Source organism: Lipotes vexillifer, unplaced genomic scaffold (genome assembly GCF_000442215.2).
Source record: "Lipotes vexillifer unplaced genomic scaffold, Lipotes_vexillifer_v1.1 scaffold995, whole genome shotgun sequence".
NCBI lineage: Eukaryota > Metazoa > Chordata > Mammalia > Artiodactyla > Lipotidae > Lipotes > Lipotes vexillifer.
Genome location: NW_006785389.1, coordinates 421,765 through 443,052, shown reverse-complemented (window position 1 = coordinate 443,052; position 21,288 = coordinate 421,765). Strand labels below are relative to the sequence as shown.

At 40.7% G+C, this 21,288-nt stretch overlaps 1 protein-coding gene across 1 annotated transcript in view; it reads left to right on the top strand.

The window, feature by feature from the left end:
• Positions 1–907: 907 nt before the first annotated feature.
• Positions 908–21,288, top strand: part of LOC103079309 (zinc finger protein 470) — a 39,876-nt gene continuing 19,495 nt past the window's right edge. Inside the window, exons 1-4 of the mRNA XM_007457462.1 lie at positions 908–967; positions 6,268–6,394; positions 6,569–6,664; positions 8,987–10,755. Of these exons, the coding sequence (XP_007457524.1) occupies positions 908–967; positions 6,268–6,394; positions 6,569–6,664; positions 8,987–10,755 (2,052 nt within the window). The remainder of the gene's footprint in view (positions 968–6,267; positions 6,395–6,568; positions 6,665–8,986; positions 10,756–21,288) is intronic.

Genomic DNA, 21,288 nt, shown 5'->3' with positions numbered 1-21,288 from the left:
CATACCTGTAAAGCACTTCGTCTAGTCCCTGTCACATAGTAACTAGTGCTCCGTAAGTGTTCATTCTTATATTCATCATTATAATAATGCTTTGAAAAAGCAGTGGAGTTTAGTGGAAAGAAACCAGAATTAAGTCATATTTTTATCCTCTTCCTGATTGAAGAAACTTGGCTGGAGGGCTGGGGGTGGGGTGAGGTGGCCAGGGACTTCAGAGCTATAGTTTGCTAGAAAAGGAGAGAGCCTGGGTCTCCTGACAGTTTTTTGGTCCAGCTATCTGTAAGCCACATGGACTCTGTTGTAACAAAGGTAGTACCTCTTTCTGGGGAAGGTGGCTTTTTTCAAGTCTGATAGACTTTATAAGTCCTGAGTAGTTAGTTGCACATGAGGTGTTTTTCTGTTATATTCTGGTGTCTGCTTGAGCATATAACTTGGCTGGTAGAGTCACACAGACAGGTTGATGACTGGGCTCCATTATTTACAAGCTGTGTGACTTGTGCAAAAGACTTCACTTCCCAGAGCTTTCACGTGTGAAACAGTGACAGTATTCCCTATTTTCACTGAAGGTTGTGAAGGTCACATCAGAGTATGAATATATGCAGCACTCCTAATACATCTCTGTTGTTAATGAATGGGTGGCTTTGAGCAAGAGAGAGATTGTCCTGGGCCTGAAAATCTAGAGCAGAGCAGAACCCCAGCTGTAAATTATTGGTTTCCCAGGGAGTGCCTGGACTGTGAGAGGAGGGTGGAGTAGGAATAGGGGAGTGAGAACAGAGGGATCTGAAGGGAAAAGTTTCTAGGTTGTGATTATTCGAGCTACTCACCGCTCCTAGAGTCTCTCACTAGAGTCTCTCACCGTTCCTTTCTCTTCCTCCCAGCTGTGCCCTCTCAGGATGAAGCCCTTTTCCACATGAGGAGCCAGGGAAAGGAGAAGGTGATGGGAATTGAACTTCTTAAAGCCATGTCCCTGGTTAGTATTCCCTTGCTTTTCAGGATTTGGTAATGTTTGTTTCCTTCTGAAAATTGTCCCACTTTGGGGCCTGGCTCCTATTTCCTCTCTTTCTGATGAGTAATGGGGCTATAGGTAGCTTCAAACAGCCCAATACACTCTTACAGAGCTTCCTCTTTTTCCTATTCAATAATGTTTATTCTTCACTCAAGAAATGACCCACTGTGAGCCCTTCCCTTGTACTCCTTTTTTTCATAAGTATCTGACAATACAGAAATACAAATCTCCTTAGAGGAGATTTGAGAGCCACGATCTGCCTAGTCCCTAAATCCCCATCCTTCCTCTCAGAGAGCTTACTATCTGTTGGAGAAATGAAAAGGTAGCAAACATTTATTTTTACAGTGTGATCAGTGCTGCAGGTGGAGAATGGACTTCCTGTGGAGTGGAGGGGAAGGGCCATTAATAGCCCGATGAGTGCCTTTGGGTGAATTACAAAAAGGTGCCCCTTCATCTGTACTGATGAAGCTCTGTGATAGGCCACAATCTGGCAGAAGGAAATCTGCTTATTTTAGCTCCTTTTTGCCACCTTCGTGAGAAATCCTGCACAATGTTACTCGCTGTTGGAAGGAGGAGGCGTTGGGAGGGCTTGAGTCACAGAGGAAGGGATTTCTGAGTTGCATATTGAAGGAAGTGGAGGAGATCTGCAGGCGCAGGTGAGATGGGTGACATTTTCGCCAGAATAAACAAAGATTTCCCCTCCCTATTTGACTGGAGCCATAGTGTCTTAAAATGCCAGGGAATGTACTACATCCTTTTTTCTTTCTAGGATGAATACCATAATCTATTTAATCAGCCCTTTGTTGTTCCATAGGTAAATTGTTGCCAATATTTTACTATTTAATAGAGAGCGTTGCAGTTATCATCCTTGTATTTGAATTTTTGCCCTCATCTCTGATTTCTTTGGACTAAATTCCTAATTTTCATTTCTTGCAGATTAGAGTTTCTCACAATTACTCTACTCCAGAATGTTTTTAATATTAATATCTTACTGACCAATAATAGAACCTTAAGAACTATAATTCATGTTCTGATTAAACTGCTGAACAAGTGTCACCAGCAAATTAATTATTATAAAACTATAAAAATTGGTACATAAGTTTTAAAATCTAATCAAATGAAAACAACTTAGGGGCTTCCCTGGTGGCGCAGTGGTTGAGAGTCTGCCTGCCAATGCAGGGGACATGGGTTCGTGCCCCGGTCTGGGAAGATCCCACATGCCGCGGAGCAGCTGGGCCCTTGAGCCATGGCCGCTGAGCCTGCGCGTCCGGAGCAACGGGAGAGGCCACAACAGTGAGAGGCCCGCGTACCGCAAAAAAAAAAAGAAAACAAATTAGAATATTAAAATTGTTTTATTTTACATCAAAGACACAATAAGCAACTAAAAGCAAAATACCTTCTTTAAAAAAAAAAACAGATTTAATGCCACAGAATGTGTACTACCAATGAAACTTGTTTCTTAGATCATATATACATTTTAAACAAAAGCATTATGGTTATTGGTCAGAAGAATATATTTTAAGAGTGCCAGAGTATGGTATGAAGGTTAGTAACAAGGACTCTGGAACCAAACTGCCTGGGTACAAATTCTAGCTCCACCATATACTAGACATATCATCTTAATTTCAGTTCCCTCAACCGTAAAATGGGAATAATAATAGTACCTAATTTATAGGACTGTTGTGAGTATTAGTGAGTCAATATATTTTAAGTGTTTAGAAAAGTACTTGGCACATAATAAGCACTAGCTATATGTGCTACTGAAGAACTACAATATGATGTTTAATGCACAAGAAGCACTGAACATCTGGAATGTTTATATTTCCAATGGAATATTAGGTTTTTTGTGATTTCTTGGTTTTTTTTTTTTTTTGCGGTACACAGGCCTCTCACTGTTGCGGAGCACAGGCTCCGGACGCGCAGGCTCAGTGGCCATGGCTCACGGACCTAACTGCTCTGTGGCATGTGGGATCTTCCCAGACCAGGGCATGAACCCGCATCCCCTGCACAGGCAGGTGGACTCTCAACCACTGCACCACCAGGGAAGCCTTGGAATATTAGTTTTAAAAATAACAACATTTTGGGCTTCCCTGGTGGCGCAGTGGTTGAGAGTCCACCTGCCGATGCAGGGGCTGTGCTCTGCAACAGGAGAGGCCACAACAGTGAGAGGCCCACAAAAAAAAAAAAAAAAAAAAAAAAAAAAAAAAAAAAAAAAAAAAACCTACAACATTTTGCACTGAATTTGGGAGAGTCCTGGTTCTGGGTAATGGACTAAGCACGCTCCACCTGTCTTTCCCACTGAAAGCTGGGATGCATGCATGCATGAAGCATGCATGCTCCAGAATGCATGAAGAAGCAATTTGAAGTCTCTAAAAAGTACATAGGCAGATTGGGAAAGAAGCCCAAAATGTGAAGTCCCACCAGACCTGCAGTGTGATTACCTTTTTTTTTTCCTTCCAGTATCTCTTAACATGGATTCAACAAGCACAGAACTCAGAAGTAGGCATTGGCGTGGATAGAAAGAACTGTAGGAGAAACTTTCTAGTTTAGACTCAAGAAGTGGGAAAGGGATCTAATGCTCAGAATGAGGGGTAAGGGAGCAGAAATCTCCCTTTTAAAGTGGTAAGTGCACAGTGGAATGGAATAAATAAGGCCCAGTTATCTGGCCAGAGAATGAAAAAGAGGAGCCCCCTGGGAAACAAAGTACTGGAGAGATCCCAGAGAGGGAGGAAGTCACCCACATCAAGTTGTTTATGATCTCCTAAGCAGCTCACTCTGAGCTGCTCGTGTATGTATCTGACCCTGAAGAGCATACCATAGTCTATGAGAATGAACTAAGGTCTCAGGCTGGCCTTAGACCAGGCTGGCCACTGACTGGTGCATAAGTAGGACAAAGGTGAATATCACTGCACAGGGTTGAAAATGGAACTGCTGTTGAAACCACCACCCACAGAAGGCTGGTTAGAACTTGCAGCTTGAAGAAAATATCAGCCAGCATTCTCCATAGAGAATTTAAACAAGACATAGAATCTCATAATATCCAGAATGTCAGAAATATAATCCAAAATTATTCAGCTAATGAAAAACTAGGAAAATTTCAATTCGTAGGGTAAAAGGCCACCACCGGATACTAACGTTGATGTGACACCAGTGTTGGAATTATCTGATAAAGACTTTAAAGCAGCTGTTATAAAAGTGCTCCAGCAAGTAAGGTTGAACATTCTTGAAACTAGTGGAAAGATAGTCTCAGCAAAGAAATAGAAAATATGAACAAGAAATGAAAAATATAGTAACCAAAATAAGCTCACTGGATGGACTAGTGGCACAATGGAGATGACAGAGGAGAGAGTTAGTGAACTTGAGGATAAACAGACACTATTTAATTTGAATAACAGAAAAAAGATTGAACAAAGCCTCAGGGTCCTATAAGACAATACCCAAATGTTTAACATTTCTATCATTGAATCCCCCCAAAAAGAGGAGAAAATGAAGTGTAGAAAAAATATTTGAAGACATAATGGCTGAAAAATTACCAACTTTAGTGAAAGACATAAACATGTGGGTCTATAAAGCTCATCAAACTCCAATGTGATGAACCCAGAGAAATCCCTACCCAGAAATGTCATAATCAGACTGCTGAAACTGAAGACAAGGGGAAAAAACTTCAAAAGCAGCCAGAGAAAAACAGTGCTTAACATACAGGACAACAGTGATTTGGATAACTGTGGATTTCTCATCAGAAACCATGGAAGTCAGAAGTAAGAAAAGTAGAACAACTTTTTTAAAGTGCTGGAAGAAAAGAATTGTCAACCCAGAATTCTGTGTCCAGTAAAAATAGCCTTCAAGAAGGTGAAATAGTTTCTCTTGTGAATGAACACTAAGAAAATTCATAGACAGATTTTTAAAAGAAATACAAAAGGAAGTTTTTCCAGTAGAAATTATATCAGAAGGGAATCTGGAACATTAGGAATGAAGGAAGTGCAACAAAAATGGTGAATGTTTATATGTAAATGCAATAGATTGTTCTTTAGAAGTATTTAAAGTATCTTCAGCAGTTGAAACCAAAACTAATAGCTTAGGTTTGCTGAGCCAGACAGGATTTGAACATAGGTGATCTGGCTTCAGAGACCATGTTCTTAACTACTATAGCCTACTGAAATTTGTAAAATAAAATATAGGTAAAACGTTTATTGAAATACTAAACCAAATGTTTCACCTCTTCCTGGCCTCCTGCTCTTCTTTCTTTCCCATCTCTCCTTCATAATTATCATAGGTAAAAATTCTTAAGTACTTAGCCAGGTAGTGTGCCTATTACTTCATTTAATTCTCACAGTGCTACCATGAGGTAGGTACTAAAATTATTACCACTTTTTTAGGAGGGAAATCTTGAAGCACACAGAAGTTAATTGACTTGGCAAAGATCACCCAGCTAGTAAGTGACAGAGTCTGAATTCTTTGGAATAGTAATCTAACGTTTTTCTCTGGTTTTATTTAAAACTCATTCTTAGATGTTGGTATAAGTGAAATCACAAAAAGAAAAAAAAAAAGAGGAAGAAATGAAAAATCTGCTATCAACCATAGAACTGGCCTCACTTCCTGGTTGGTTAGAAATTCAGCCCATGTAACAAAACACAGGTTACCTGTCATGTGCCTACCTCATATCATCTCTTGATACTTCTCAGCAGATTATCAAAAAATAACTTGCCAAATGAGTTCTCTCCTAATCTATTTGTTTTTCAAAACAAAATAATAGTGCTGGGCATTTTTTTCCTTCATTCTTTTTAGGCATACCTCTTAATACCTCGAGAACACTAAGATTTCTTAGAGTATGTTGTGGAGATTGAAGTCATACTCATCAGGTCAGCATCATTCCTTGAAACTTTCTGTTGCAGTCCCAGAGCTCATTAGTTTTTCCATGTAGAAAGTGAGCTAACTCCTAACATAGATGAAATAATTTAGTGCTTGATGATATTGTGTTTTGAATGCAGTCAACACTTTTTTATTTGAGAATGTCTTCTCACACCATAAAATGCTTCAAGAACAGAGAGTTATCACTCATATTTTTTCTTTTTATTAATATATATAAATATAGGCAGAAAAGTGTTTCAGTAAATAACTACATGACCTTGATCATTTAGATCCTCCCAGGACAGTTACTCACAATTTCTTTTTCCCAAATGTGAACAGTATAACTCTTTACCCTAAGGCCAACTAAGTCAGGGCAGGAACACTGATTGAGCAAGATTATATTTGTGTCGTTTCAGGATTCAGTGTCTTTCATGGATATAGCCATAGACTTCTCCCAAGATGAGTGGGAATGGCTGAATCTTGCTCAAAGGACTTTGTATAAGAAGGTGATGTTAGAGAACTATAGGAACCTGGCTTCATTGGGTAAGAGTATATTCCTCCCTCCCCCTCCCCCTAGGAGTCTTTCCACTTCAGTAGCCTTTCATGACTTTATCAGCATTTTCCTACAATGTTTCTCTTCTCTCAATACCATTTAGACTGTCATAGCTCTGGAATATTCACAGCATAACTAATTTTTTTATTCCCTCTTATATGCAGGTCTTTGCATTTCTAAACCAGATGTGATCTCCTTATTGGAGCAGGATAAAGAGCCCTGGATGATGAAAGGAGAGATAACAAGAGGGCTGCCTCCAGGTAAATGCAGGATAACTAGAGCTGGGGAAACTATCCTAAAGGTGTTTCTTCCCTCTAATATTTGCTGGAAAATACCTCTCAAAGTCCTTCCCAAATTGAAACTTCTTGTTCTAACCCTATGTTTTTTAAAGATTTTATTTATCATTTATTTATTTATTTTATTTATTTTTTGGCTGCATCAGGTCTTAGTTGCAGCATGCAAGATCTTTGTTGAGGCATGCAGGATATTTCCTCGTGGCTCGCGGGCTTCTCTCTAGTTGTGGTGTGCAGGCTCCAGGGCACGTGGGCTCTTCAGTTTGCAGCATACAGGCTCTTCTAGCACGTGGGATCTTCGTTGAGGCATGCAGGATCTTTTGTTGTGGCATGTGGGCTTCTCTCTAGTTGTGGGGTGTGGATTTTCTCTCTCTAGTTGTGGCGCTCAGGCTCCAGGGTGCGTGCCTCCGTAGTTGTGGCGCGCAGCCTCCAGAGCACGTGGGCTCTCTAGTTGAGGTGCATGAGCTCAGTAGTTGTGGCGTGCGGGCTTCGTTGCCCTGTGGCATGTGGGATCTTAGTTCCCTGACCAGGGATCGAACCCGCATCCCCTGCATTGTAAGGCGGATTCTTTAACACTGGACCACAAGGGAAGTCCCTCTAACACTATTTTTTAAGTGGATCTTTTCTTCCCCACTGGTATGACATACCACCTTTACCTTTAGTGATTTCCTATAAATACCACAGTCTGTTTCTGAACTCTGTTATGTTCCATTGTTGTTTACCTAGTTCTGCTCAAGCACTGTATTGTAATCATCCCTGACTTTCAACATTTCTGAGTTCTTTAGACAGATTGGTGTTTAGTTTTTCAAACTTGTTTAAGTATTTTCCTTTCTTTAAAATGTGACTTACCAAATTAACAAGTATTATAGCTATGTTCTCTCTGCTTTTAATTATTTTTCTCTTTGGTGTTTTCTTTTTTATTGTTGTTGTTTCTTTTTGTTTTGTTGTTTATGTCTTTTTTCCCCCTTCAATTGGAAAGGTTTTAGTTCTACAACTGTTAATTTTATGACTTCACCTATTTTTAAATTTGTATTTTAAAATTCATCCACTTGAGATTCAAAACATTGTCTTTTGATACCAATATGAAAGATGAAGAAATTAGCCCGCTAATGTTACCTCCTCTCTGTTTGTCCATCACCTTCCCACTTTTACTCTACCTATTGGGATTTTTGACTCAGGTTATTTTCTTCAGTTTATTAATTTTTTTCCCTATCGTGCTTGAAAGCTGTTTTTCTGGTTTAGAAAGCCAGATAATAGCCTATAGACATATATTGCAGGGAAATGAGCTTCAAGTGAGGAGGTTAGTTTATTCTGTGGCCTGTAGTGTGGTCTATTCCTGCTTTCAGTTCTCAAAGTTTTAAGAAGTGGACGTTGGTAGGTCACTTATAGCCCTAATGGTGTACATTAATAAATAATTTTAAAAAATGAATTAAGCATCCAATTCAAGATACTAGAAGAAACAAAATGAATCTCAGGGAGACTGAAATAAGTTATATATAGTGATTTATACTGCTAGAGGTAAAAGTAGGAATAAATGAATCAGAAAACAGTAGATCTAATGAAAATAAATCCAACATAGGCTTCTTTAGAAAACCAATAAAATATATAAACTATCCAGACAAATGAAAGAAAATACAAGAAAAGAAATAATGGTAAATGACCACTGACGCCTAAGTACGTAAGAGAATCATGGATCTATTTTTGGAATGCAAGTCTCTGTAAATAATTTGAAAACCTGGATGAAGTGGATGATACTTAACGAAAATATAATAACCACAACTGACACCAGAGATAGAAAATTTAAACAGACTGGTTACCATTGAAGAAATGTTGAAAGTCATCTAAGAACTGCCTCCCCCAAGAAAATAAGCCACAACCCCAAATAGTTTTACAAATAAATTCTATAAAACCTGTAAGGAACAATATCAACATTGTTTAAAGTGTTCCATGACAGAGAATAAAAAGGAGAACTATAAAAAATGTGTTTATGAAGACAGCATAACATTTGATACCAAAATATTGCCAAAACAGCACCCAAAAAAAGGAAATTACAGAAAAATCGATTATGAATATTGGTGCAATATCTTAAGTAAAAAGTCATGTTGAAATAATATACCAGAGCCAAGGAGGGCTTATTCAAGAAATGCAAGGGTGGTCACACTAAGAACTGTCAAAAACATGTACCTTTTTGGGCTTCAGCAACTGTTTTGATTCATATGGTTTCATTTGGAAGTTTCCATTCTTTTGGCATTAAATAAGGGAGATGTTTGCTTTCTTAATATCTTTCAGACTTGGAGTATGTATGGATGAGAAAGGAATTATCTCCAAACCAGGACACCTATGAGGAAAAATTGTCCCAGGCAATGATAATGGAAAGACTTACAGGCTGTGACCTCAAATGTTCCACATTAGGGGAAAACTGGAAACGTGAAGACCTGTTTGAGAGGGAGCTGGTAAGTCAGAAGACACATTTTAGGCAAGAGACGGTCAGTCATATAGGTACCCTTATTGAGAAAGGAGACCACTGTAACAAATCTGGGACAGTTTTTCATCTGAATACATTATCTTATATAAAACAGGTATTTCCTATTGAAGAGAGAATATATAATTTTGACACAGATAAGAAAAGCTTAAAAGCACATTCCTTTGTGAAAAAACACAAACAAGTCTATGGAGAAAAGAAACTTTTGAAATGTAATGACTGTGAGAAAACTTTCAGCAAACTCTCAACTCTTACTCTTCATCAAAGAATTCATACTGGAGAGAAACCCTATGAATGTATCGAATGTGGGAAGGCCTTTAGCCAGAGTGCCCACCTTGCTCAACATCAGAGAATCCACACAGGAGAAAAACCCTTCGAATGTACTGAATGTGGGAAAGCCTTCAGCCAGAATGCTCATCTCATTCAACATCAGAGAGTTCATACTGGAGAGAAACCTTATCAATGTAAGCAGTGTCATAAAGCCTTCAGCCAGCTTGCACATCTTGCTCAACACCAGAGGGTTCATACTGGAGAGAAACCCTATGAATGTATCGAATGTGGGAAAGCTTTTAGTGATTGTTCATCTCTAGCTCATCATCGAAGGATTCACTCTGGGAAAAGACCCTATGAATGCATTGACTGTGGGAAAGCTTTCAGGCAGAACGCTTCTCTTATACGTCATCGGAGGTATTGTCACACTGGAGAGAAACCCTTTGATTGTATTGATTGTGGGAAGGCTTTCACTGATCATATAGGACTTATTCAGCATAAGAGAATTCATACTGGAGAAAGACCTTACAAATGTAATGTGTGTGGGAAGGCTTTTAGCCATGGCTCATCCCTGACTGTCCATCAGAGAATTCACACAGGAGAGAAACCCTATGAATGTAATATCTGTGAGAAAGCCTTTAGCCATAGTGGCTCACTCACTCTTCATCAAAGAGTTCATACTGGAGAGAAACCCTACGAATGTAAGGAATGTGGGAAAGCTTTTCGGCAGAGCACACACCTTGCCCATCATCAGAGAATTCATACTGGGGAGAAACCTTACAAATGTAAGGAGTGCAGCAAAGCCTTCAGCCAGAATGCACACCTGGCACAACATCAGAAAGTACACACTGGAGAGAAACCATATGAATGTAAGGTATGCGGGAAGGCCTTCAGTCAAATTGCACACCTTATTCAACATCAGCGAGTTCATACTGGCGAGAAGCCTTATGAATGTATTGAATGTGGGAAGACCTTTAGTGATGGCTCCTATCTTGTTCAACATCAGAGGCTCCACTCTGGCAAAAGACCGTATGCATGTCTTGAATGTGGGAAGGCATTCAGACAGAGGGCATCCCTGATCTGTCACCAAAGGTGTCATACAGGCGAGAAACCTTACGAATGTAACGTCTGTGGGAAAGCCTTTAGCCATCGTAAATCCCTTACTCTACATCAGAGAATTCACACAGGAGAGAAACCGTATGAGTGTAAGGAATGCAGCAAAGCCTTCAGCCAGATTGCCCATCTGACGCTGCATAGGAGAATTCATACTGGAGAAAGGCCCTATGAATGTAAAGAATGTGGAAAAGCCTTTAGGCAGAGTGTACACCTTGCTCACCATCAGCGAATTCATACCGGAGAGTCATCCTCAATTATTCCCTCCTCTTCACCTGCATACCACCAGGTCCTCTAGCTTCAATATTCTAAATCTATCTATCCACTTCTTTCCAACTCGTGCCATTATCATGGTCAAAGATGCAACCATCTTGTTTGGATTTCTGCATAGCGTTGCAACCATTTTCCCTCTTGCTTCCCTCAAGTGTATTTTTAGCACTGTAGCCAGCTTAATCTTTTAAAAATAAAGAACTATATTCATGTTACTTTTCCATTTGAAACACTTGTTTTGAAGAATATGTTAGATAATCCACTTAAAGGGTTTAGCATACCTTCCTGGGCTTATAATTAATGCCATTAAGGTAGAGTTTACCTTACAGTTATGTTCAGCTGCAAGTGTAATGAACCAGTAGGTCAAGACTAAGGAGCCTACAAATTTTAGAGTAGACGGAGAACTCTTTACTCTCCTGATAGGTAGGAAAAATGAACACATTCAGAATTGAAAGATTGTATGATATACAGGGTAACATGGTGGCTTGCACCTCCCTCTATGAATAAATATAATGACGTCTAGCATTGTTGTTGAGAGAGTCTCACCTCACCTGGCACTTAGAAGTGATAATAGGCCAATTAGAACAAAAGGTAGAATGTAGGACTAACTAGGGGATAGTATTAAAAATGAACTAAAATGAACAAGCTAGAAAACTTGAATAGGTTAATACCATGAAATAAACTACAAAAGGTAGTTCAACACTTTCACCTGTGGAAAAGCATCACAAACAAGCCCTGTGATATTTAATTGTTCTAGAGCATAAAATAAATACAGTAAAGCTTCCCATTTTGTTCTATGAGACTGACAAGACTAATACCAAAACAGGAGAACATACATATTGCAGTTGGCTTATGAATGTGGATTTTAAAAGTTAAATTTTTTCTTTTTTTTTTTTTTTTTTTTTTCGGCATGTGGGCCTCTCACTGTTGTGGCCTCTCCCGTTGCAGAGCACAGGCTCCGGACGCGGAGGCTCAGCGGCCATGGCTCACGAGCCTAGCTGCTCCGTGGCATGTGGGATCTTCCTGGACCGCGGCATGAGCCCGTGTCCCCTGCGTCGGCAGGCGGACTCTCAACCACTGTGCCACCAGGGAATCCTAAAAGTTAAATATTTTTTAAATAATAAAAAACAGTAAATGAAAAGCTAGACATGTCTCTGTATAGACAGACTCAGTCTGGCAAAGATATTTCTCCCCAAGTTAAATATGTAAATTCATTGATAGTCCAAAAAAAGTCCCTATTTGTTTTTAAGTTGACAAGCTCATTTTGACCATCTAGATAGTACTGTGATATAGCAAAGAGTGTAGTACTGTAGTAATCATTAAATTAACATTAATGGAGCATTTACTAATGTTCCAGGCATTGTTTTAGGTGCTGGGGATACAGCGAGGTGCAAAATGTACAAAGTCGTTTTTCTTCACAGATCTAGTGGGAGAAGACAAACTAAAAATTGAAATACTATATAGTAAGTATGTGACATGTACATACTTGTACATGATGAGAAATGATCTAAAGAGGGAGCCAGGGAGTGCTGGGAGGAAGTGCTTTTCTCCCCCAGAACATATGGGCATTAGAACCAAGGGACTAGGGAAAAACTAGAAAAAACTCAGCCCCAAAGGGCACAATGAGAATAATCACGAGAGTCTCAAAGCAGATAATTATGATGCTCTGAGTATTGCAGGAAGGGAGAATTGATGGCTTAACAAGGTTCATGAGAGTTCTGTTCACTCTTTGTCAATCGTGCTTTAGAGGCTGGTGGAGGGTTTTGTTTTGGGTTTTGTTTTGTTTTGGTAGTGGTCTTATTGAGATAATTCACATACATACAATTTGCCCACTTAAAGTATATGATTCAGGGAATTCCCTGGTGGTCCAGTGGTTAGGACTCGGCACTTTCATTGCCATGGCCTGGGTTCAGTCCCTGGTCAGGGAACTAAGATCCCGCAAGCTGTGCGGCGCAGCCAAAAAAAGAAAAGATATATGATTCAATGACTTCAGTATGTTCACAGTTGTGCAACCATCACCACAGTTAATTTTAGAACATTTTCATCACCCAAAACGAGATCCCCTGCCCTTTAGTAGATACTCTTACACCTAGAGGAGAATACTTACCTGGAGCACCTCCTACACCTGAAGGTACCTGGAGTACCCAGAGCTCTCGGGTTTCCTCTTGGTTGCTGCCTGTGGCCACGTGATGGGAGCTCTTATCCAGACGACACTGGAAAATGGAGCTGTGGGGCTTCCTCTTTGCTTCGGCATCAAGGCTAGGAGATGGACGATCTTATCCAGAGCATGTAGGGGGTTTTGACTGCCCTTATATATGGTAAAAAGGATTTTTCATTTCAGTGGGGCAAAGACGGATTGATCAGATGGCCTTGGGACAGTTAGCTCTCTGGAAAGACATAGATCTATACTTTGCACACTGATGAAGTTCTGACAGATTAGAGATCTAAAGGTACAATATTAAAGTACAAGAAAAATTTAGAATATTTCTATAACCTTGGCTTGAGGCAGACCTTAAGCATGACACATAACCCAGGAGCTGACATTAAACTGAGTAACACTTCTGTGTGGAAAACATCAAAGTTAACATAAATGAGAGACTGAAAATGTTTGCAACAAATATGACAAAGGGCAATAATCCCTGATATTTTTACAAATCAGTAATAGTAACATCTGCAACTCAGAAAAATGGACAGAGCTAACAGCCTCTTTAAAGAAGATGAAATAAAAACAGCTAAGGAATATTACCCACCATCATTAGTAATCAAGGCAATGCAAAATAAAGTGATGATACATTGACTTTTCCCCACAATAGATTTATTTTAAATAACAGAAAAGTGATAATATCCAGTTTGGGTGAATGTGTGAAAAACAAGACAGTTCCATTGTTTGTTATATAAATTGCTGTATGTATAGACCATTTGAATCAATATTCCTCAGAAACCAAAGTGTACACAGGTAGGTAAATGTATAATGGGAAACTTTTTTTTTTTTTTTTTTTTTTTTTTTTTGCGGTACGCGGGCCTCTCACTATTGTGGCCTCTCCCGTTGCTGAGCACAGGCTCCGGACGCGCAGGCCCAGCGACCATGGCTCATGGGCCTAGCCGCTCCGCGGCATGTGGGATCTTCCCGGACCAGGTCACGAACCCATGTCCCCTGCATCAGCAGGTGGACTCTCAACCACTGCGCCACCAGGGAAGCCCAGGAAACATTTTTAATGATAAACTCTTAGTAACTTAGGGTAATGGGCAAATAAGTAAGTTAATTATGTTGTATTCTTTCAATAGAATTATATGCAGCTGTTGAAAAACTATAAATGTGTATATAGCCATAAAAGATAGTTGTGCTATATTAAATGAAAAGAATTTTTTCAGACCTGTATTCTAGTATAAATTCATAATCATAATATCAAAAATAAAACCAAAAATACATGTTTTTCTGTTTTCCTCTGCCCAGATTTCCTTGCCTTCTTCTTTTTTTAAATTTTATTTATTTCTGGCTGCGTTGGGTCTTAGTTGCTGCACTTGGGCTTTCTCTAGTTGCAGCGAGTGGGGGCAACTTATTGTGGTGCACAGGCTTCTCATTGCAGTGGCTTCTCGTTGCAGAGTGTGGCCTCTTGGTGCACAAGCTTCAGTAGTTGTAGCATGCAAGCTCAGTAGTTGTGGCTCATAGGCTGTAGAGCGCAGGCTCAGTAGTTGTGGCGCATGGGCTTAGTTGCTCTATGGCATGTGGGATCTTCCCGGACCAGGGCTCGAACCCATGTCCCCTGCATTGGCAGGCGGATTCTTAACCACTGTGCCACCAGAGAAGTCCTTGCCTCCTTCTTTTGACTACATTCTCTCTTTTCCTTTGAGTAACTGGCCATACGCTGTCTTACAGTTCTGAGGGACCTAGTCAATCAGATGCTCTCTGGAGCTTGAAAGGGAGAAGGATCTGTTCCCTAAAGGGATGATGCTGGTGCCCTTGTGGTTGTGATCTTTGGAGCCACCCTAGTTTTTGTGCTTTCCAAGGCTGCAATTCCTTAAACGACTTTCCATCCTCTCAATACTTCATTTTCTGCTTGTTTGCTTGCAATTAAAGAAACTTAACCAAGTCAGAGTTTGGTATGAAGATTATGTAATAGGCAATAGAATCTTTGGAATATTGGAGGTGTTAGGGATTGGTGTTTGGGTGAGATGGGGCAAGTGAGACTCCTGTTTCTTTCCTAGCCTAGGAAAGTAACAACTCGTGGTGTGCACTGGGCAAACACCCAAGTGAATTATTATTAGTTGTAGTCGCCTGAGGTGAATAGAGGTCTAGAGTCCTGAATAATGACAGTTTCAAGAGGAAGAGGAATGCCAAGACCAAAGAGTGTCTATGATGCTGGTAGCTAACTGTTTTGGGTAATTTAAAACTCAAATCTTGAACTTTCTGAACTACTAGCAACTAAGGGTCTTTGTATGATATCGTTGAAAGATGTCTTATACTGTTTGAAGTCATAGGGTTGAGATCACGTAAAACCAAAGTGAGAAACTCCTTTTATGGGTTGCTAAAGAGGGATGCTGGTTAAATTCCGTATTTTGTTGTAGAGTGGTTGTAAGGCCTGAATTGTATCCCTCCCACCCCCAAATTCACATATTTTGAAGCCCTAAACCCCAATGTGACTGTATATGGAGAGAGACGGCTTTGGGGGAGGGAATTATGGCTAAATGAAGTGATAAGGTTGGGGCCCTAATCTGATAGAACTGGTAACCTTATAAGAAGAGGGAGAGACATCAGAGGTACTAGAGAGAAGTTACAGTGACAATTGAGAAAAGTTTCTGGCAGTTTAGCCCTAGAAGAACTGACCTTGACCTTCATAGGAAGTTGGTCTGGAGATGACAAGGAGCCACATGGTAAGTTGAGGGAACCAACATTTCTAGATTACAGGAGGAAAAATTCCCACCGCTCGCTCCAGATATGGCCTTCACAGGAAGTGTTTGTGCTCCTTGTATCCAAGGAGCCTAGAACTCAGAGTGCATGTACCTCATGGATCATTCTGAAACATTCCTCATAAGGCCAGTGAGTGGTCATCTGTGGGCCGCAGTTGTTGTTACTAAACATTTTGAATACGGTTCCCAAAAGGAGACAGTCTGATTTACAGACGATCCAGAGTAACTCAAATTGGCACTAGCACCGCTGAGGATTTCTTCTAGCCAGTATTCTTGAGATTCTAGTACCATTGTTGTCATTTTGAGATACAGTGTTTTCAGAGGAAGTGAGAGACTCTAATCAAATTCTGAATAATTTTAAAGGGAAGGTGATCAAAAGGGAGAAGATGTGACTCGACAAGTTAAGTAGGCATAAGTGGCTTAAAACGAATGTGAACATCAAAGAGTCAGAATAATTTAGAAAGTACATCTTGTTTTGAATATGCATAATACAGATGTAGGGCTTTTGGCAGGGGGCGGTCCATAAAAATCAATCAATTATGTAAACTTACCCATTGAAACTTTTTTTTAATAATCTGTTGAGTATTTCCTTCTTTGGGGAACTAAAATTTAGATATCCTGAAAATGTCGCCTCAATAAGTCTAACAAGAAGAACAAGGGTCTGGAGACCAAGGCTCTTTGGGAGACAGTTTGGCAGCTTCTTAAAAGGTTAAACACTGTCCAGCAACCATACTTCTAGGTATTAGCTCAAATGAATTGAAAACATGTCCACACAGAAAGCTGCACGTGGGTGCTTACAGCAGTTTTATGAAAGCGACCGAGATGTCCTTCAGTAGGCGAATGGATAAACATACTGCGGCACAACCAATAGATTATTATTATGATGATAAAAAGAAATGAGCCAGGGGCTTCCTTGGTGGTGCAGTGGTTAAGAATCCGCCTGCCAATGCAGCGGACATGGGTTTGAGCCCTGGTCCTGGAAGATCCCACATGCTGCGAGCATCTAAACTAAGCCCATGCGCCACAACTACCGAGCCTCTGCTCTAGAGCCCGTGAGCCACAACTACTGAAGCCCACATGCCACAACTACTGAAGCCTGCACACCTAGAGCCCAAGCTCCACAACAAGAGAAGCCACCACAATGAGAGGCCCACGCACCGCAAAGAAGAGTAGCCCCTGCTCGCTGCAACTAGAGAAAGCCCGCATGTACCAATGAAGACCCAATGCAGCCAAAAGTAAAAATAAAATAAAAATAAATTAATTTTTTTTAAAAAAGAAATGAGCTAAAAAAAATGGAGAACTTTAAGTTCATATTAAATGCTAAGTGAAAGAAGCCATTCTGAAAAAGGCTATATATTGTCTGATTCCAACTATGTGACATTCTGGAAAAGACAAAACTATGCATATAGAAAAACTACCGGGTTCATGAAGATGGAGGAGGACAAACAGGTGCAGCACAGGACATTTTTAGGGCACTGAAATATATGCTACTGTAATGGTGGATACATATTATTATGCATTTGCCAAAACCCACAGAAGTGTACAACACAAAGAGCAACCTTAATGTAAACTATGGGGTTTTGTTAGTAATAATGTATCAATATTGGTTCATTAATTGTAACAAATGTTCCACATTAAATGGAAGCGTTTACTAATAGGGGAAATTGGGTGCAGGGAGGTGGGTGTATGAGAACTCTGTACTATCTGCTCAATTCTTCTGTAAATCTAAAGCTGTTCTAAAAAGTAAAGTCATTAGTAAAAACAAAAACAAAACAAAACAAGAAACCCATAATGAAATATCACTACACGCTTATCAGAATGGCTAAAATAAAATATGTATATGTATAATGGCAACATCCAATATCGGCAAGGATTTGGAGAAACTGGATATCTCATAAATTGCTGGTAGGAATATAAATGGTACGGCCACTCTGAAAAACAGTTTGGCAGTTTGTTTAAAAAAAAAAAAAAACTAAACTAAAAATGCAAATACCATATGACCTAGAAATGCACTCCTGGGCATTTATCCCAGAGAAATGAAGATTTAGGTTCACACGAAACCCTGTAATAAGGAACAATTAATAGTAGAAGGGCAACCTATGAAATGGGAGAAAATATTTGCAAACCAAATATCTGATAAGGGGTTAATGTCCAAAATATGTAAGGAACCCCTGCAACTCAATAGCAAAAGATAAAATAATTTAAAATGGGCAAAAGACTTGAATAGAACAGACATTTCTCCAAAAGACATACAAATGGCCAGCAGGTACATGTAAAGGTAAAGAGCATCACTAATCATCAGGGACATGCAAATCTAAACCACACTGAGATATCACCACACACCTATTAGAATGAATATTATTTTTTTTTTTAAATTGAAGAGGATGTGGAGAAATCGGAACTTTTGTACCCTACTGATGGGAATGTAAAATGGTGCAGCCACTATGGAAAACAGTATGGAGTTTACTCCAAAAAAAATTGGAAATACCTAATGATCTCACTTCTCGCTTCTGGGTATTCGAAAGTCAGGATCTCAAATAGATGATTTGCACTCCATTGTTCACTCCAGCATTATTCACAGTAGCTGAGATGTGGAAGCAACCTAAGTGTCCATCAGTGAATCAATGGATAAAGAAAATGTGGTATACACATAAAATGTAATATCCTTTAACCTTAAAAAAGAAGGAAATTCTGCCATATGCCACAACATGGGTGAAGCTTGAGGACGTTGTGCTGAGATAAGCCAGATGCAGAAGGACAAATACTGCGTTTATATGAGATATCTAAAATAGTTAAACACATGGAAGCAGAGAGTAGAATGGTGGTTGCTAGGGTCTTGAGGGAAGGGGAAATGGGGAGTTACTGGTCAACAGGTATAAAGTTTCATTTAGGCAAGGTGATTAAGTTCTAGCGTTCTGTACATCATGCCTCTAGTTAACAATACTGTATTGTACACTTAAAATTTTGTTATGACGGTAGATCTTATGTTAAGTGTTCCTACCGAAATGAAAATTGTAACTGGAATAGCCTCAAACTGGAAATGTGGTACCCAAACTGTGGTAAATCCCTACCATGGATTACCACTCAGTAGTAAAGTAATGAACTATTGATACAAATAACAACTTGGATAGATCTCCAGAGAATTACGCTGAATGAAAAATAAATTCCTGTTGATATAACATTTTTGAAATGATAAAATTATGGAGAAAAAATTAGCGATAGTCAAGGGTTAAGGAAGGATGGGGTATGGAGGAAAGTGGGTGTGGCTATGAAAGGGCAACCTGAGGGATCCTAGTGGTGACGGAAACGTTCTGTATCTTGACAATATTCATGTCTGTATCCTATTTGTGACTTTGCAAGTGAAACCGTGCCCTATAGGGTTAACAGAAACTGGTGACTAACAAATTCTTTTTTAAAATAAATTTATTTTATTTATTTATTTTTGGCTGCGTTGCGTCTTCGTTGCTGCGCATGGGCTTTATCTAGTTGCGGCGCACGGGCTTCTCATTGCCGTGGCTTCTCTTGTTGCGGAGCACGGGCTCTAGGCGCATGGGCTTCAGTAGTTGTGGCTCACTGGTTCTAGAGTAGAGGCTCAGTAGCTGTAGCGCACAGGCTTGTTGCTCCATGGCATGTGGGATCTTCCCAGGCCAGGGATCAAACCCGAGTCCCCTGCACTGGCAGGCGGATTCTCAACCACTGTGCCACCAGGGAAGCCCCTAACAGAAACTCTTGACGTTGTCTTACAGCTCGTTAAAACCACCTCCACTTGTAACCAGCCTTCACTGATTAAGCTCACTTTAATTTTCGCTACAGAAGATTTGCATGTGCTCCACACGACACGTAGCCTATACAGTAAGACGTTTGCCCAAGTCGTTTTCCAGGAACTTGGACTGAGCTGTGTCCAGTTCAAGCTCAAGCCAGTTAAGACTGGTTGGGACCACTGACCTACACCTGGGCCTTTACAAAGGCCTGATGTGTCTGATGAACAAACTTGACATCAGAGGGCCAAAACTTCCTCCCTCAGATCATACTAAGTGCCTCCATTTTGGGACATGCATCCCATGAGGAAGCATGTAACTCAGATTTGCCTGCACAGAACACAGATTACCTCACTTTTTCCCTACCGCCAATACCTTTTCCTATGCCTTTTCCTATGCCTAAAATCACCTTGCTTCTTTAACCCATAAATATCTCACCCCTCTCGCCTCAGGGAGGTGGATCTGAGATGTTTTCCCATCTCCTTGCCAGCTGCCTCTGAATAAACCTTTTCTTTCTTGCAAACCTTGGCTTTTTGCTGTGCCTTGGGCAAATGAACCTGGTTTGGTAACACAAGACTTCACCCTTGGGGGAACCAGATAAAGGGTATACTGGATCTCTCTCGGTGGTTTCTGTATTTTTTACAACTGCAGGTGAACCTACATTTGTCTCAAATAAAATATTTAAAGTCATTAATCACCCCTTAAGACTAGCCTCTGTTTCACCACTATATATATAATATACTAGCAAGGACCTACTGTATAGCACAGGGAACTCTACTCAATACTCTGTAATAACCTGTATGGGAAGAGAATCTAAATGAAGAGTGGATATAGGTATATGTATAACTGATTCACTTTGCTGTACACCTGAAACTAACACAACATTGTAAATCAACTATACTGCAATTCAAAAAAAAAGACTAGCTGCTGTTTACATTTCTGTGGCCACTGAGACATTCAGCAAGTGCTTTCGGACTTGGCTTTGTGGTTTATGGTGTAACAGGCCCAGCCAGGAGCCCTGATTCCTACCCCAGCTCCCCCACTGACCCCTTGTGCCACCTCTTTTGTCGGCACCACTGTCCTCATCTGGAAAGTAGAATGGTTGTGAGGATTGGATACATTCCTAAGTCATAAAACGCCCAAAACAGGAGCTGGCACGTAGGAAACTCAGAGTGAATACTTTTTTTTTTCTTATTATTTTCTGGTTTGTATCTCTATGCTTTACAAATTTTCTACAATTCAGCATGATTATCACGCTCAACAAAATTGCCCAGGATCCTCCCTCAGTCCAGCCCAGAAGTCTGCAGAAGGTGGGCCACAGCCTCCTTTCTCCACCTCCACCCACGCCCCCTCCCTTTCTGGAATTCTCCCTCCTCCCTCTCCCACCTTCCTCCCCTCCTACCTCTCCCGCATCTCTCTCTTCTCCCCCTTCCCTTTCCCCGTATCTCCTCTCTCCCTCCACTCTTCTTCCTCCCCCCACTCTTCCTCCTCCCCTCCCATCCCTCAACACCACCACCCCCGCACCCCCATGCCCTGCGGCCGCGGTTCCGGTGCCGCGGGGGCCTCTGGGAGCTGGAGGGGCGCGGTCGGGTCTCGGGTAGGTTCGGGTCCGCTCGGCTCCATTCGGGTCCGCTCGGCTCCATTCGGCTCCGCAGGCGGGAAGGCCTGAGCGGAGGCGGAGGCGCGCGGGCTTCTGGGAAGTGTAGTCCGCCCGTCTGCGCATGCGCAGTGCGGCCTGGAGGGCGTAGGGCGTCCGTCGTTGTATAGACCGACCCGCGCTGGTGAGTCCG